The 14,207-nt window shown below is 43.3% G+C and overlaps 1 protein-coding gene across 2 annotated transcripts in view; it reads left to right on the forward strand.

The window, feature by feature from the left end:
• ptch1 (patched 1) overlaps positions 1-13,731 on the forward strand; it is a 54,223-nt gene extending 40,492 nt beyond the window's left edge. The window contains exons 17-24 of one of the 2 annotated variants that reach the window (XM_069138366.1): positions 49-232; positions 2,231-2,511; positions 4,659-4,796; positions 5,026-5,168; positions 9,772-9,871; positions 10,010-10,366; positions 10,465-11,011; positions 11,110-13,731. In XM_069138366.1, coding sequence (XP_068994467.1) covers positions 49-232; positions 2,231-2,511; positions 4,659-4,796; positions 5,026-5,168; positions 9,772-9,871; positions 10,010-10,366; positions 10,465-11,010 — 1,749 coding nt within the window. In that variant the 3' untranslated portion in view covers position 11,011; positions 11,110-13,731. Of the gene's footprint in view, positions 1-48; positions 233-2,230; positions 2,512-4,658; positions 4,797-5,025; positions 5,169-9,244; positions 9,282-9,771; positions 9,872-10,009; positions 10,367-10,464; positions 11,012-11,109 lie in introns of those variants that run through there. The other variant, XM_069138367.1, reaches the window with a different exon arrangement.
• The last annotated feature ends 476 nt before the right edge of the window (positions 13,732-14,207 follow it).

The following is a 14,207-nucleotide window of genomic DNA, read 5'->3' on the forward strand; positions in this document are numbered from 1 at the left end:
TTTGTAATTATTCTCTTCATTAATTGATCTCTTTTGTGCGTTTTGTAGCTGACTCATCAGAGGCTTGTGGATGCAGATGGGATCATCCACCCTGGGGCTTTTTACATCTACCTAACCGCTTGGGTCAGCAACGATCCCGTGGCGTATGCTGCCTCGCAGGCTAACGTTCGTCCACACCCTCCTGAGTGGCTCCACGAGCGTACCGACTCCATGCCCAAGATGCGCTTCAGCAGTAAGTCAGCCTGCCATAAGTTCACAAATTACCGTACAGTTGAGAGCAGGGTGCCCTAAACTGTGACGGAACTGAGTTTTTCTTTTCCCAAAAGGAAGGACATTTCAATGGTAATGTTGTTAACTCCAACACATTTAGCATTTCAGCATTGCAGTAGATAGTTACTTTATTAATCCCCAAGGGGACATTTTTTAATTGAAATGTGGAAGTTTATACCCACAATTTGGTACAGCTGAACAAATTTCATTTACAAACTGCTTACTGAAATTTTTAGCCTTACTTTTGTGGGGCTCATTGGTCTGCGCATTGGTTTCCATAAGGCGGCTGCTACATGTGAGCTGTGTTTACCTCTTGTGGTTTGAGTTATTGCTCCTTGTCTGCCTCTTAGCTCTAAGTGAGGTAGTAGACTTTACTGTACCACCGCGTTGTGTGTGTGTGTGTGTGTGTGTGTGTGTGTGTGTGTGTGTGTGTGTGTGTGTGTGTGTGTGTGTGTGTGTGTGTGCATTAGTGCATGTGTGAGCTCGGGTTGCAAAGCTGAGGAGCAAGACACAACTCGATGTTGTTCTTCTAATAGTGCCTGTGGTGAATGCTATAATCCTGACTACCATGGGGCCCTAGCATTACGCACACACACACACACACACACACACACACACACACACACACACACACACACACACACACACACACACACACACACATACATACATTATTAAAACTCAGTGACCCCAAACACAACACACACCCTGTTCTCATTTCCCTACCACACATACAGACTGTAAGTCACATAAAAAGTATAGTCATGTTGTTATTTGATTCTAGCCTATGATTTGGTACAACTCAGGAAGTGCTCCACGGGGGAGGAAAATGATTGGATAACAAGGAGAGACTGGGTTTGGGTGGGAAACACAATTGGATAACAAGCAGGAAGTCCTTGACGGGGGGATAGGATGTGATTGGATAAGCAGCACGGAGTCCTTGGCTGTGCAGGAGCCCCCTGGAGCAGATCAACGTTGGCCAAAAGCCAACTGGGGTTCTAATGGAAATTTATAGTTGAGATTATAGTGGGCCATACCATGTTAGCAAGTGCTCCCGTCTGACCCTACGGTGACTGTGGAATACACACACTCACACCAACACCAGACAGCCCAAAATATGAAATTGTATAAGAAAAAAGAGAAGTATTAGTTAGATGTGTCGTTACAGATTCCTCTTAAGATGCTGCCATATTCAGCAATGTGTTGTTAATTACACTGAAAGCAAAATCCTCAATGAAAACACTGTTTATTCTGCACCACGTATGACTTCATAGCGGAGTGACAGGCAGGTATACGTGTTTATGCATCTATGTTATGCTTTATGTGGCGGCGCTAAGTTTAGGGTGTGGTAATGGCAGTGATTCTGACATTGTAATTACTGTGAATCAACGTTAGGCCTGACAGTCTGCTGTGTCTGGAACTGATAGGCCCTCATTAGCCAGGCTGGGCCACAGGCTGGCTAGGTTTGAGTCAATGGAGCTCTGTTTCACATTCCCCCACCACCACCACCAGCACCCCAAGGTCCCAACACACCACACACACACACACACACACACACACACACACACACACACACACACACACACACTCACTAACACTTGCCTGCAGATGTAGCGTCTCTTGGAACAAAGCTGGATTAGGGAGGGGAAGCCTTGATATTGGTGGTTTGGCTAAAGGATCTCAAATGATTTTGCAGATACACCAAATGATCAAAACATAATGCTGTTTTATCAGAAAAGACAAGTATCATCTGCAGATGTCATTTTGGCTATTGTTGATTTATCTGATTACTTCCTTGACATTCCTCAGCAATCTTATTTCTCTGAATTGAAATTGTATCATCTTGCAAGGCTGCCCATGCGCAAAATCCTCATCGACTGTTGCTAATGAGATAAAGATCAAAGAGCGTCTGTTTTGACTTTAAATCAATTCACCTTCCTCTCATTGTCTCTCTATCCAGTTCCGGCCGCTGAGCCCATCGAATACGCACAGTTCCCCTTCTACCTCAACGGGCTCCGGGAGACACCACAGTTTGTGGAGGCCATCGAGAGCGTGCGGGCCATCTGCGGCAACTACAGCCGACAAGGCCTCCCCTCCTACCCCAACGGCTACCCTTTCCTGTTTTGGGAACAGTATGTTAGTCTACGCCACTGGCTTCTGCTGTCCATCAGTGTTGTGCTCGCCTGCACCTTTCTGGTCTGTGCCCTTTTCCTGCTCAACCCGTGGACCGCCGGCATTATAGTAAGTTTCTGAGTGCAGACAGACACATAAATACATACACACGGTGGGTTGTGGCCAGAAAACCAGACTTGTATCCATAAAGCGATGATTGTTGAGAAAGATACACATGGACCTGCTCATTCTTTGTTACCCACTTTTGATTCGTAAAATAAATTGCTGTTTTGATCGGTTAATTATGTCACAAACAAGGCCACTCTAACACAACAACAACAAAAAGAACCCTTAACTTAGTTATTGTTTTCTTGCCTTCTTCCATTTTTACTGTTTTGTGTGTGTGTGTGTGATCCAGAAAGCATGTCAAGAGAGAAAGAGCCAGAAAGGAGAAGGGGCTGCTGTGTGTTATCGTAGCCCCAGTCGCCAGTTTATCTTGTACTGTTTTGTTACGGTCAGTCTGTTTAGTCTAGTCCAACACTCCCAGACACCCATGCTGAAATGAATGGGAAGAGGACCCAAAGTTGCTCCGGCTACTGGCTCCCACTCTAAACCTATAAAAAAGTTTGATTTTATTTCCATCCGCCACTCTCGTCCTCTCTTGCTCCTCTGACACGAGGAGTTTCCAAGGATACAAGCAAGCACGCATTCACACACACACACACACACACACACACACACACACACACACACACACACAGGCAAGGGCACAAACGCACTTTGAGCGCTCATAGACATGTATGTATATACCGGCACACATACAGTCTGAACGTGTAAACACACGGGTACATAATTCACACAGAAACGCATGCAGGGAGCACTCTGCTTTTTCTCTCTGGTGGGTTGTATTTTACAACAGGCAGTGTTCCAGGCCCCCCCCCGGGCCCTCAAACAAGTGAGGAGGGGACTTCATGTTCATCCTTCAGGCTTTACTAGCAAGATCAAAAGACAAGTTATGCAGAGGCATCAAGGACCAGGGCAGAGCTAGCCCAATAACATCAAACCCTCAAGCCATTTCAAACGCTCGTAGCCATTTGCCCTGAATTCCGTTGTAACCATGTAGACAGAGGCTTTGTTTAAATCTGGTGTCGTGGCTCAAGATTTGTCCAGATTGTAGATCCTGATCCACTTCATACTGATTGCTGTTAACACTTCGCATCAGAAAGGGTCTGTGACTTAAAAGAAACAAAATACAGACACATACAACATTTTACCTGAGCTGACTTACACCGAATAGTGTCTCCAAGTCTTGTTGCAAGTTTAATCTAAAGTCTCTGAACATGATCAAGATCAAATGATCTGATTACCCAGGACGCACTGGAGAATAAAGTCTAAAATTCCCCTCGTGGACGTAAATGCACATACTCCGTGCTTGCTCACTTGTACACACACGCACACACACGCACGCACACACACACACACACACACACACACACACACACGCACGCACACGCACACACACACACACACACACACACAAACAACTACCTTCCCTGCCCACCTCAGCCCTCTTCAAAGGATTTGGGCCCCATGTAACCTGACACCTGTCAGCTGATAATGGCATTTACTCTCAGCTACTGTGCTCAAAGGATCCACCGAACACACACACACACACACACACACACACAACACACACACACACACACACACACACACACACACACACGTATGGTTAATACTTGGCACATCGATAAGACAGAGATACTCACACATATCATCTTCATGTATCATTACCCCCTCATCTATCTTTGTACAGTCAAAAAGTCCAGGTCAACTGTAGATTCACACGCCACATGTACGGAATTCTATTATTGTACAACAATAAAGTTATTATTTCCATTTATGATCATTTCACCCACTATGGTTACAGATGGTTTTTGTCTCTTTCACCTGGTAAATGCACATTATAATTGACTAATAGACACTATTAGTATCCTTTGGAAAAACACATTTGTGTCATGAAAAACCTAAAGTAATCACTTGAAAGAATTTATTTCAAGGCATGGATATTTGTTACTATATAATTTTGGTAAATGGTTATTTTTCCTTGAAAATGTTTTAAACTCCGAGATGATTAACGACACAAATTTCGTTTTTCGAAAATTCGAACGAACCAAACCTGTTTCTCTCCCAACGTGTGATTTAAAGTATAAAATCACTCTTCAAATAGGCTGAACCAGCTCCTTTCTAACAGAAGCCACTTCTTTTCTCTTCAGGTGTTGGTGCTTTCTCTCATGACCGTGGAGCTGTTCGGCTTCATGGGGCTGATGGGAATCAAGCTGAGTGCCGTCCCTGTTGTCATTCTCATCGCCTCTGTGGGCATTGGAGTGGAGTTCACCGTCCATGTGGCCCTGGTAGGCAAACAAAATACACATAAATGAATACGTAATCACGATCAGTGTGTGATTCTGAGCCTAAACACTGAAGTCTCCCTTAAATGGTGAAAAGTTTATTGTTGGTCAATAATTAAAGTCTCAATTTAGGTCCTTTATAACACTGTGTGAGGTTTATTCTTGAATGGTTTTGGGATAAATGACCCCCTTTTAGAACGAGACGTAAAGTGTGCGTTTGTGTGTGTTGTAGGCGTTCCTGACGGCCATAGGGGATCGTCACAAGCGGGCAGTGCTGGCATTGGAGCACATGTTTGCTCCAGTGCTCGACGGAGCCTTTTCCACTTTATTAGGTGTTCTAATGCTCGCAGGCTCCGAGTTCGACTTCATCGTCAGGTGAGTACAAAGTCAAACCGTCTGATAAACTGCTACAGGATTGCGCTTACCAAGGTTATCATGTGGCATCTGTGAACCATCAAGACCATGCCTCAACCTGTATGTCACACAGGAATCTACCTGAGACACCAATCATGCATGACAGCTTCTCTCTTCCCGTTTCCTCCTTCAATCTCTTTCTTGTCTTCCACCCGCATCTCCATTTCGTGCTCCCTCTCTGTAAACCTCATCCCTTTTCCAGCTTCCATTTACATAACTGTTGTTTTGTTTTTTTGTCCATTTCTGGGGGATGATCTCCAAGAAACTTCATTTAAAAACAAGCATTTATCTGTCTTCATTCTGCTCTCCGCTTGTATATTTTCTTTCATCCTCCCTCTCTTCCCCTTAATGTCTTTCATGCCTGACATTTTAGGGGAAACCGGGGGAAGGATGGAGAGTTGAAGGTCAGGAGACGGAGGAAGAGGAAGAGGGCTTGGAGGGAGTAGCAGAGGGAAGCAAAGTGAAAGAGAGCAAGGGGGAGAGAGAGAGAGAGCAGGAAAGTCCTCTGGCTTTTGTAATCCCTTTCAGCTCGTTTAACTGCCCTAGATATTTATAAGTAGGGGAAGCAGGAACAGGATGGGGTACGCAGATAAATTAGACTCAAAATGGGCACAAACGTGTATTGCATTGTCTGAAAGGGAAAAATAAGATTTCCAAATTTCTACAATGATTTTTGCATAATTTACAGCAAAAAAACCCAAAAAAAACCCCAATATTTTTCCAAATTTATAAAGCAAATATAATCACATCTGTGAAGTTGAAGTTAATCTGTTCATAGAATATAAATATTTATTTAAGTTGTCATGTGTGAATTTTTTTTATATTGTTTTACATTATTACACTTTTTTTGTGGGTTGGATCATCATGCATTTCTAAGAATTCAAAATCTATTTGTTGTACACATTTTCAAATTTTATTTTCAGTTAATACACACTTGTGACCATTTTTAGCCTAATTCCTCTACATAGTGGGGGGCAATAGAAGACAATTGTGAAAAGACAGGGGAGATGCACGTTGAAGCCGACGTTAAAACACTGTGGAGGTTCTGTGTCAATGGTTCCTTTTCTGTGTGTGTATGTTCGTAAGCATCAAACAGAAAGTAACCAGCACACGAGAGAGGAAAATGAACAATTCTATACATTCTCAACCCTGCAGGGTTATGAGAAGTTTCCGCTGAGCTCAGTGTGTAATCTAAAGTAACTTATGGGGTTACCTGACTACATGTTTGTGCACACATTCTTGGTTACAGCTGGATGAGGTAGATGTATACTTTGGTTGGCCTGCTCCTTTAAGAACTGGGAGCACTGAACTCCATGTGAAAGCACACAAACTATATCATGTGCACAGGCCTGCGCTCATGTATGCACACCCACACAATCACACATGCAAATGCCCCTTATATACACACACACACACACACACCAACACACACACCAACACACACACACCAACCTGCTCCCTGACCCTGTAATCATGGGGGTCAATGATGGCGTGCACACACAGACACGAACTCGGAGAGAAACATACAAACATGCACACACAAACTATAGAGGCCTACAGACCTTCTCTCCTCACCTCTAGTGGTGCGCAATAGTTTCTGGCTCAGTCCCGGGCCTCCATTTAAAGGTTCTGCTGTTGTCTGAGCAAACAAAGCAGCGCCCCAAGACGGTGCAATAACAACAGGCCCAGCTCGTATTTTTCTGCTTGCGCCGAAAGAAATGTTTCCCTGAGTTTCCCCGTCAGCCCTGTGAATGTTTTCACTCTAAACAGCCCGGCGGGGCACTGAGCCTGGTATGTGGGCTGCACGCGTGTGTGCGTGCGTGCGTGGATGCGTGTGTGTGTGTGTGTGTGTGTGTGTGTGTGTGTGTGTGTGTGTGTGTGTGTGTGTGTGTGTCCAAAGGTGACGTGGCGTGTACCCCTCCTGGTGTGAATGGAAATGCTAACCATGATGAGGACACAATTATTTCAGTCCAATTTACAGAAACATTTATGATAATCTAATAAGAGCAGATGGAGGGATGGGTGGGCTTTAAATACTGTAAAGTATGACGAGTGTGGGTGAGTGGACAGATCTTTACCAGAAAGTAAATCAAAGACCAATTATAGGTGCAATCTTTCTATGCTATTTTACCACCAAAGGCCTGAATTAGGCACGTTCTCAAAGGTTGTTGAACACCAAATGGGTGCAATTTTATATTGAAAAGGTTTCCTCTTTAAAAAAAAAAAAAAAAAAAAAAATTTAAAAATCTGCCTTTCATCCAGTATGTTTAAGAACCCGTCAGTTGCATTAAAAAAAAATGTAAGTGACAAAAATGTACTTTGAAATACATCAGAAATAATTTATTGTTGTTCTTTTGATGCATTTTATCTTATTGATTAGTTCAGTATTTCATATATCAGCAATGGATGAAGGCAATCTCTCTCACTATCTATTGATTACCAGTATTTCCCCCTTAATCCCAAACGTAATGGTGCCAAGTACACACACACACACACTGCTTATGTGCTCTGTGTCACGTAAGGGGACACGTGTAGTAAATCAAAAATGGTCTGTACTTATAGCGCTTTATCACCATAGCGGCCTCAAAGCGCTTTATGGTTTGAATCCCATTCACCTACTCACGCACACATTCACACACCAGTAGCGGCAGAGCTGCCATGCAAGGTGCCACCTGCCATTGGGAGCAACTTTGGATTCAGTGCCTTGCCCAAGGACACTTCGGCATGTAGACAGGAGGAACCAGGGATCGAACTGACAACCACATGATTAGTGGGCAACCCGCTCGACCAACTTAACCGCACCTGCCTTACAACCTGAGAAAATATGAATTGTTCTTCCCTATTAACCTGAATGGTGCAGAAGCACAAGTACCTCCAAGTTTAGCATTATTAGAAAACTATAATTTACTTTGTGTTCTGTAATGTTCTCTCGTATGTGAATTCATTTAAGTGGAAAACCGCTTTTAGCATCCTGAAATTGGAATTATCTTCTGATCGTCCATGCATTTCCCCATAATACCAGCAGTTTCACACAACCCCCTGGAGCATGCAGTTCTGTCAAAAATCCTGTCAATATTCCTGTCTCAGGACAGAATGAAAACAACTCTCGCTGGTCTCATTGTTGTGGGGTCCATGTGAGAAGCCCAAGTGTTTCACAGTCACTTCATCTGCCTGTAGGGTAGATCAATCTCTGCTCTGATTTGAAGCCTGTGGTAAAGAATGCTATGTGAAATATAAATCAAACGTGAAATAAAATAACGCACCACGGACTAGATCTTGCAGATTTTAGTCCGTTATATTCAGTCAGACAAAAGGAGATTCATGGTTCATTAGTGTCATTAGTGTGTCCCTGATAACCTGAGAGCTTCCACGGGAGAACCAATGAGGAGGAAAGTCTGCCCAAATGAAGGAAGGTGGATTGGACAGCAAGTGAGAGATTTAGAGTGGAGATTGGGGGGGTCTTACCTGATACATTGGAGATTTAATTAGACGGAGGGGATTGTGGAGTGGCCGGGAATTTCACAGGGGCTTAGCTGGAAGGAAGGGAGAGAAAAGAGAGGCAGAGAAGAGAGAGAAAGAAATAAAAGAGAGGGAGAGAGGCCAGGGAGGGGTGGTACTCCTAGGGTCCCCTTCTCTTCTTCCTAGACTAAATTGTTTAAATTCTATACCCTTCACTTCATTTGTTTGCTTCTCCCTCTCTCTCTTTTTCTTTTTCTTTTTTTTTTTTTTGGAGCCAGAGAGGAGAGAGAAGCCCCTGTCCTCTTGTACTCCCCCCATGCCCCAAAGTTCCCCTCACCCCTTTTTTTTTTTTTTTTTTTTTTTTTTTTACCCTTCTTTGCACCCTCCCTTCACATTCCTCACTGCTTTGTTTTCTCCGTGTTTGCTTATACACCACACATCCAAGAGAGAGTACCCTCACCACCAAACCCCCCCCCCCCCCACCCTTCTTCTTTTTTTTTTTGCCTTTGAATTAACCAGCTCTGGCTAATTATGCTAATTATGCTTCCCCTTTCTTTTCTCTCTGTGACATCTTTAAGACTAACCCTCTTTGGCAGGACTTTAGAAACACACAAGGTACATTTCTGCTCTTGCTCCTCCAAACCACAGTGCATGCCTGCCTGTCTGTGGGGGGGTTTATATATGTGTGTTTGTTTGGGGAGTGGCTGGTGTCTTTGTGGAAGTATTATTTCGGGCATGTGTAATGGTTGATCTTGCACATGTCTCCCCACGTCTAAACCTCTGCGGTTAGCACAGGTATTTTCTTTGTTTCTTCACCTGCTCTGTTTCACCTCTTGTTTGTCTTTTTTGATCTGAACAGTTTTGTTTTTTTGGTCCTGTCGTGAATTTTCCCCATCTGTTTGGTATATCTTTTTTTTTTTTTTTTTTTTTTTTTTTTTTTTTTTTTTTTTTTATGTTTTTTACTTTTTACGTTGTTTCACAGAGGAGGCCGAAGGGAAATTTAATGTTTTGCATGCAGTGTTTTTCCATGCCGAGTTTTATTCTACCTAATATTTTAGGTTTATTTCCCATATTGAACTCTTTGTGTTTGTGGGTTGTATTGCAGGTATTTCTTTGCAGTGTTAGCCATCCTAACAGTTCTCGGAGTACTGAATGGATTGGTCCTTCTCCCAGTATTACTATCATACTTTGGACCCTATCCAGAGGTAAGATCTCAAAAAAATACAACTGTAAAACAACACAATCTAGATAAAACAGGATACATTCTTTTTTTTTTTCATAGAGAGGAGGAGTGTTAAACTTTTTTTTCCTTCCATGTCTCATTCTCTCTTCCCAATGCTCAGGTAACACCAGTTGATGGTCGTAGCCGGTTACCCACCCCCTCTCCAGAGGCCCCTCCTTATGTGGTCCACTTCTCAGTCCGTCCTCACCACACCACTGCGGCCACCACCACCTCTGGTGCAGCTTCGGACTCGTCAGACTCTGAGTACAGCTCTAACACCACAGTGTCTGGTATCAGCCAGGAGCTGCAGAATTACAACCTGCACATGCACAGAGGACAAACTCGAGCAGAGGAGCAGCAGTACCACCTCCAGACCAGCAGGGGCAGAGGAGCCAGGACAGAGGAGGAAAGGAGAGGAGGATCAGGACGTAGGCGCTCAGAAAGGCAGCCTGACCCTCCAGCCTATACTGTGTCTTCCGTAAGAAAATATTGCCCACTGTGTTGCTAATCTAATTGCAAATTTACTCTTGTTTCTCACATTATAGAAATAAATATCTCTTCTTTTTTTATCTGCAGTCTGTCTCCTCTCAGGGTTGTGATTCTGGGCCTCAGCAAGGGGCTACTCAGCGAAACAGCAGCAGGGCCCCCAAGAGCCAGCTGCACTGGCAGGCTTCACCCCCAGCCCGCCCTCGCAGGGACGCTTTTGAAACTGCTACTGAGGCTGGGGGTCATTACGGTTCACACGGCCATAGAGAACACTCAGCAGGCCAGAGAGGCCGCTCTTCCCACAACCCACAGTCCAATCACCACCACCCACACCATCACCCCAACCCTACCCCGTATTGCCAACCCATCACCACAGTAACAGCATCCGCCTCAGTCACTGTCGCCGTTCACCCGGCCCCCTTGTCCAGCCAGAGCCCCGTTTCCTCTTACCCAGGATCCACTGCAACGGACAGTTATTGCCCATCGGGGCCGGAGGAGCCAGAGCCGGCCTTCCAGGATCCACATGTGCCTTTGTACACCCACACGGGGGCCAGAGGAGTCAAGGTGGAGGCCATGGAGCTCCAAGATTTGGAGTTTGAGGCAGCTGAGAGCAACAGTGGCAGACGGGCTAGCTGAGGTAAGATTGAGCAAATACATTTGTAGTACATATCTCCTTTTAGAAATGTTTCTTTCATCATAAAGTACTGACACCTCAAATGTCCTTTTTGTTTCCAGTTCTGGCGAATTGAAGTTCTACGGCCAAAGATGGACTCCTCTGTATTACTAAGCAGCTGACCCGGCCTGGCACAGCCCAGCCCAGCATAGCCCGACCTGGCTCGCCCCTGACCCCAAGCAGCGAGAAACTTGCCAGTGTTTCCATAATGGTGCTCATTATTACTGTAACCCAGTGGACTATTGTCTTAGATATTTCTATCTATATTTAAAAGATGTATACATATGTAAATATGAACAAAAAGTAGGTATAATTTTAGGAGCTGTACAACTCCTCATGTTAACAGACTGGGGCTGCCATTTTATATGGTGTGTGTAAATGTGTGTTTGTATGAGAGTGATAGATCTTTGATTACTGTTCACTTATCTGTGGATCTGTGCCATTAAGAAGCTTCATCTAGGCAAAAAAAATACCTGTCAGCATTCACTGTTGCTGCTTAAAATATTTTTGAAATAATATACATTTATAACTATGCAAATGTCTCTTTAAACAAAAGAAGTGATCTGTCTATGTATGTGTGTGTGTGTGTGTGTGCGTGCGTACGTGTGCGCGCGCGCGCGCGCGTGTGTGTGTGTGTGTGTAGAAGGTGTGAGTAGGGCTGTATAATGTGAAACAGCCCCATTTTTTTCTGGCTTATTCATCAGATACATCCTGAGAACAGACTAGCATTTGCACTCATTTAAAACATGAGGGAAATTGTTAGAATTATCAAACCAAGCTATGATATATATGTGTGTGCGTGTGTGAGTGTTTATTATTGTATAAAGGTACGCTTGTAAAACTATAAATTTTTATCACAAACCTGTGGTAGTTATGAAACAATTACTGTTTAACTTGACACGCCATGCGTGCTATTTAAGATGAGCTGATATGAAGAAATTTTAAAAACTGTTTTTTTTTTTTTTTTCCTTAAATTGTTTTTTTTTTAATTATTATTATCGCCTCGGCATTGGAACCTGTTTCTGCTCTCAGCTTTGTATCACTGTCTGTTAGGCTGATCTCTGGTTGTATTTTACTGTAAGAGGTTATGTATTGTTTAACCCTAGCAGGCTCAAAACAGGTTCTGTATCATATACTGACGTACGAGCAGTCAACCCACCTCAGAAACTCACTCTACCTTTTTACAGGGAAATTCACATTACTGATTCTGGAACAGGGTCAACACAGAGTGCTCACTGTGCACCCTAAGTGGCTATGTCTAGTGGATAAGCTAAAGCTCAGACTGTATACTGTATGACCCGATTCAACATGGCACTTGACTGCATTGAAACTTCACTCACAGGAATATCTCGCTTAAAGTAGCTCTTTCTGTCCATCCAATAAGCTAGCCCATGCAGCCTGCTAAGGGCTAAGCCCTATATGGCCTGACAATGTGCTGTGTGTGTGTGTGTAATCATTCATGTCCGTGTGTGTGTGTGTGTGTGTGTGTGTGTGTCTTATGCTCTCCTTTTGTGACAGTAAAAGACAACTGACCCCAGTTTTGACACAGCTGTCCCCGCTGACCTCAGCTCATAAAAATCCACAACATAATGCCATGACACTAATTGGACGTCTCCCCTCAACTGCTAAATTGCACAGCCCAGAGCCTCAGGGGTCAGAGTTTACACTGCCAGCCCCTCTCTCCACCAGCAATGGCCAGTTTATATTTGCATGTGTGTCTATGGCAGCATGCAAACGTGTAACTTCCCCAGGCACTACAACTTCCTGTCCCAACACTTGTAGCTCTTCCCAGAAGTCTTTGCAGTTTTGCTCCTCCTGTTTACCAAGTTACATCAGCTGCTTGCATGAAATAGGTTGTTCTGTTTGGTTTTTTTTTTTTTTGTTTTCTCCCGATGTCACATTGGCAGTAGCGGAGAGAATCATAGCTGGCAACTATTTTATTCATTTTTAAATGTTTTTTGTTTGTTTTCGTTCAATTGCGATATTTATATTTTTGTAATATAAAATATGTTGGGTTTTTTTCTTTCATTATTGTTGTGATGCCAGTGGATAACAAATGCAGGGATTTTTATGTCTATTGAAAAACACTATTACAGTTTAATGTTTTTACATTAATGGAGTTTGATCTGTATAAAGTGCTTACTAATGTTAAATAGGAAAAAAAAGAGTATATAACGTTTTACACTACAGGTCTCATCATAGCTCTTAGAGGATTTTAAAAGGAAAAAAAAAAAATCATTGGTTCTTCCAGACTGCCATTTTGGTCTCGGTTGGTGTGGATGTATGCTGTTTTCAGTTACAAAGATAAATGTATGCCATATAATTTATTTATATGAAAATTTATTTTTGTAGTGTACATAGTAGTTGTCAAGGTATTTGACAGAAGTATATTTTTAAAGAGTTTATATGTAATGATATACCATAACAGAAAAAAAAAAAAGCCTTAAGGTGCACACTTTCATTGCTAACTGTCTTGTGAGACAACATTGACACCTCCCCTTCAGTATTATATTCCGATCCTAGGAGAGAGACAGCTGTTTCTTTGGGTTTGTCAAAAGCTAGCCATGAAAGTAGAAAATTGTACTAGCTCTCTAAATATTAATGTTCAAACACTGATAGAATTCTAACAAATAAAAATATAACTTATTTGTCTCTTTGTTCATAACTTTAATAAATGGAAACTTCAAAAAGATTGCTGTAGTCTGACTGTGTTGATTGTTCTACAGGTAAACATGAGCTCCCCTCCCTCCCTCCAGCCCGCCCCCCTCCCATCTCCCCTCCCCTCCATCTGACACGTCCTGCAGTGTTAAAACTCTTGACATCTGGTCTGGAGCCCCGCGGCCCTCCCCAACAGCCCACCCAGCTCCACCCCTGCACCCCCCACCTCCACTCCCTATTCCGTATGATTTTGATTGACAGCTTTATAGACTGCAAGGAAATTGGTTGTAGTTACAATACAGCTGGCGTGTTCAGAGTAATGAAAAAGGGCATGTGGCCTTGAGCTTGCTACACTGATGGTGAAAGAGTGAGACTGCCTTGTCAACTGCATGGGTGGCAGCTATTTATTCTCATACTCGAGGGTTGTGAGGGAAAGTTGTAGCCACCGTGCAGGAAACTCGCTATGAGTGCTTCGATCAAAATACAAGTGTCCTTTTTGTTG

Source organism: Embiotoca jacksoni, unplaced genomic scaffold (genome assembly GCF_022577435.1).
Source record: "Embiotoca jacksoni isolate LCO1_2020_lvr unplaced genomic scaffold, fEmbJac1.0.p SCAF_8, whole genome shotgun sequence".
NCBI lineage: Eukaryota > Metazoa > Chordata > Actinopteri > Embiotocidae > Embiotoca > Embiotoca jacksoni.